Source organism: Morone saxatilis, unplaced genomic scaffold (assembly GCF_004916995.1).
Source record: "Morone saxatilis isolate NCDOM2014 unplaced genomic scaffold, NCSU_SB_2.0 Contig20, whole genome shotgun sequence".
In the NCBI taxonomy this organism is placed as follows: domain Eukaryota; kingdom Metazoa; phylum Chordata; class Actinopteri; family Moronidae; genus Morone; species Morone saxatilis.
The window spans coordinates 57,198-60,756 of record NW_023339763.1 but is presented as its reverse complement, the minus strand read 5'-3'; the positions used below and the strand labels follow the sequence as shown (position 1 = coordinate 60,756).

General features: G+C 43.9%; 1 protein-coding gene across 1 annotated transcript in view; it reads right to left on the bottom strand.

Moving 5' to 3' along the window:
* The window catches only part of LOC118331665, a 20,179-nt gene that overhangs the window by 6,994 nt on the left and 9,626 nt on the right, over window positions 1-3,559 (bottom strand). Inside the window, exon 3 of the mRNA XM_035666732.1 lies at window positions 2,694-2,796. Coding sequence (XP_035522625.1) covers window positions 2,694-2,796 — 103 coding nt within the window. The remainder of the gene's footprint in view (window positions 1-2,693; window positions 2,797-3,559) is intronic.

Sequence of the window (3,559 nt, the reverse complement as noted above, 5' to 3'; positions counted from 1 at the left end):
ATCCATAGCACCAGCGGCTTATTCTGCAGCCGCCAGCCAGCGCCGCCATCACCATGGCAACGCAGCAAGTTTAACACAGGTTGGAAACAGGGTGAGAAACTTCATTCATGACTACCTTTGGTCATTTCAGTCTCCAAGAGAGTCTCTGCATGGATCACTCACTGTGTGTGTGTGTGTGTGTTGTGTGGTGTGAGTGTGTGTGAGAGAGAGAAAAAGGGGAAAAAAAAAAGGAAAAGAAAAAAAAAAAAAGAGAGAGAGAGAGCGAGAGAGGAGAGTAGAGTGGAGTGTGGAGGTGAAGGTGTGTGTGTGGTGAGAGAGAGAGTGAGAGAGAGAGAGAGAGAGTGTGAGTGGAGTGTGTGTGTAGTGCTTTATGACCTTTTTGGGGTAGTGGTCAAAAGCATTCACGTCCACCATCAGTGTTTCCAGCCATCGGATGGATTATTATTAGTAATAGTACATTGTACACAGCGGGTAAAAATAAGTAGTTGAAACACGTCACCATTATTCTCAGTAAATATAATTGTCTAAAGGCTGCTAATTGTCAGAAATTTTCAACCAGATGATCGGGGTAAAACAAACCCATGCAACCCCACACCATACACAGGGAAGAAACCAAATTGAATCACTTTCCGAGAAATTAAAGTTATGTGTAAGTAAAACTGGGAATGACACAGGGAAAAAGTATTCGAACACGCATACACGGAAATTTATTTAATACGTTGGTACAAAAGCCTCTTGTTTGTAATGGAAAGCTTCAGACGACCTCCTGTAATGGAGAAACTAGGTCACCATGCATTGCCTCAGGTGTGATTTTGGCCCATTCTTCCGCACAAACAGCTCTTCAAATCTTGAAGTTTCTGTGGGCCTCTTCTATGAACTCTGATCTTTAGTTCTTTCCATAGATTTTTCTATTGGATTCAAGTCAGGTGATTGGCTGGGCCATTCTAGCAGCTTTATTTCTTTCTTCTGAAACCAACCGTGAGGGAGTTTCCCTGGCTTGTGTGTTTGGACTCATTGTCTTGCTGAAATGTCCACCCTCGTTTCATCTTCATCAATCCTGGTAGATGGCAGCAGATTTTTTATCAAGAATGTCCGCGTACATTTTTCCATTCATCCTTCCTTCAATTATTGAAAAGTTTAGCAGTGCGGTATGCTGAAAAGAACAGGCCCCACACCATTATGTTCCCCTCCAACTTCACTGTCTGGTATGGTTTTTTGGGGTGATGTGCAGTGTGCCATTTGACCTCCTAACACACGTGTGTAATTATGGCATCCAAAGGTTGAATTTTGGTCTCATCTGACCAGACTATATTCTCCCAGTATTTCACAGGATTGTCTAAATTTTGTGGAGGGAAACTTTAAACGCGCTTCAAACACGCTTTTTCTTCAGCAATGACATTGTGCGGTGAGCGTGCATACAGGCATGGCGGTTTAGAGTGCATTACTTATTGTTTTCTTTGAAACAATAGTGTACCTGCTAATTCCAGGTCTTTCTGAAAGCTCTCCCACAAGTGATCTCTTGGCTCTCAGACAACCTCTTCTGATAATTCTTTCCACTCCTCTGTCAGAAATCTTGCGAGGCAGCAGCCTAGGTCTTTGAGCCGGTTTATGGTGAAAGTGATGTTCTTTGCCACTTCCGGATTACTGGCACCCAACCAGTGCGTCACTGGAACAGTTCAGGAGGTTTAGAAAATCTGTTCTGTAACCCAATGACCCCATCCCCAGTAATGTTTTGCAAACACAATACAGGGTTGTGATAGAGTCTTGAGGAGAGGCTCCTTGTGGTTCTTACCCATCATGCGAGATGTTTTGTGTGTGACACGCTTGGTGATCGAGACACCTTTTTATAGGCCATCACAGTTGGGATTGAACCAGCCGATTCAGGGATGCTAACTGCTAACTGAGGCTAACAGGAACTCACACTGCTGCTGCAGTTCTTGTTGGCTGTTTGTTACGGAACAATAATCAATACCATTATTGATTAATTGATTTTATTTACAATAAACCATCAAATTAAATATAATGAACCAATGTTTTTCACGTGGCCACCACAGTTTCTCCTTTATGCTTGGAACGGGAGGGTGAGGCGAGAAGAGAGTTTGCAGTCTCGCATACACCACTAGAGGGCACTAAATCCTCCATACTTTGTCTTTTCCACTAAAAGAATGAATCCAGAGTTTTAACTTAAAGCAGCAGTGAGGAACCTTCATTCTGAGTTGATTGTGGCGCCCCCTGTGGACAAAAGTGGTAGTGTTTCTACCGCCTGGTTTCATGGTGGCAGACGTTTTATATATATTCGTTCTCCCGTGTGCTGTTTGTGTCTGTGGCTCACGCAGAGGCTCTGTGTTTATAAGTCACTGTGGAGTATTTCTTCCTCTGCTCTTCGACCCAAACAAAGATGGCAGCCAGAAAAGATGGATGTGTGCCCCTCCTGTTGCTGCTTTTGGTCTGAGGAACAGAGTTTGTCAGACGCTCGCTGAGACTCGGATTCTTTTACACAAACATTTATGACATTTTATAGAGTAATTATTATCGTGCTGATGTTGTTCTGTATCTCATCGTGGATCAGTGAGGAGGGCAGCAATTGAACCCTAACCCTCCATTGGCCACAAACACACTGACCTTCATCACTGAGGTCCGAATGTCCTCTGTAATATCAATATTAATAACAATAATGCTCCTGTGTTGTAGACCTGTGTGTGATAGACCAGCAGCTCTGTCAGGACGAGAACTCTCTGCTGAGTTTCGAAGCGATCTGCAGCATCCACAAACTGATGGACGATGATGCTGACGGGACTGTAGACGCCACGGAGACGGACGAGGTGAGATGCAGACACTCCCGGCCGAACGGAAAATGTGCCGGGCTGATTTATTTTTACGGTAAAATGTCGGAACCTGTTTCAGTTTCTCAGGGAGGATATGAAGTATCACGACCCCAAAGCCAAACACAGCAGCTTCCACCGGGCCGACCTACTCATCAGCGTGGAGGACATGTGGACCACCTGGAAGAGCTCTGAAGGTGAGAAGGAGGAGGAGGAGGAGTGTCTCACAGCGTCCTTAAAGGAACATTTATTCTAGTTTTCATTGTTCTGTTACTTTGCTCTCGCCACCTCCGTTGTAGAGGTTCAGAGTTCCTGCTGCCTCGCATCGCTCTTGGCTAGCAGGAAGCTATTGTTAGCTTTTTACCATTAGCATCATTTATTGTTGGCTAAAATCAACACCGTTTGCCAGAATAACAAAAGTTAGTATCCTGGATCACTTTAGCTAATGTTAGCCAACTAGCATATCTACTCCAATAGGATTTTGTCAGCAGTAACGTTAGCAAGCAAGCGAAGGTTAGCGAACCAGCTGCAGTCCAGCCACGTTGAATTATGTTATCCAGAAGTCTGAATATAGTGACAGTATTGTGCTATGTACGTGTGGACATATCCACTCAGATACATATACACATGATGCTAATGTATTATGACAAACGTTTCTCTCCATTTGTTTCTGCTGTTTTTCAGTGTGTTCAGTTCAATGTGAAACTAACTTCAGTTACTGTTGATGTTAGGCTGTT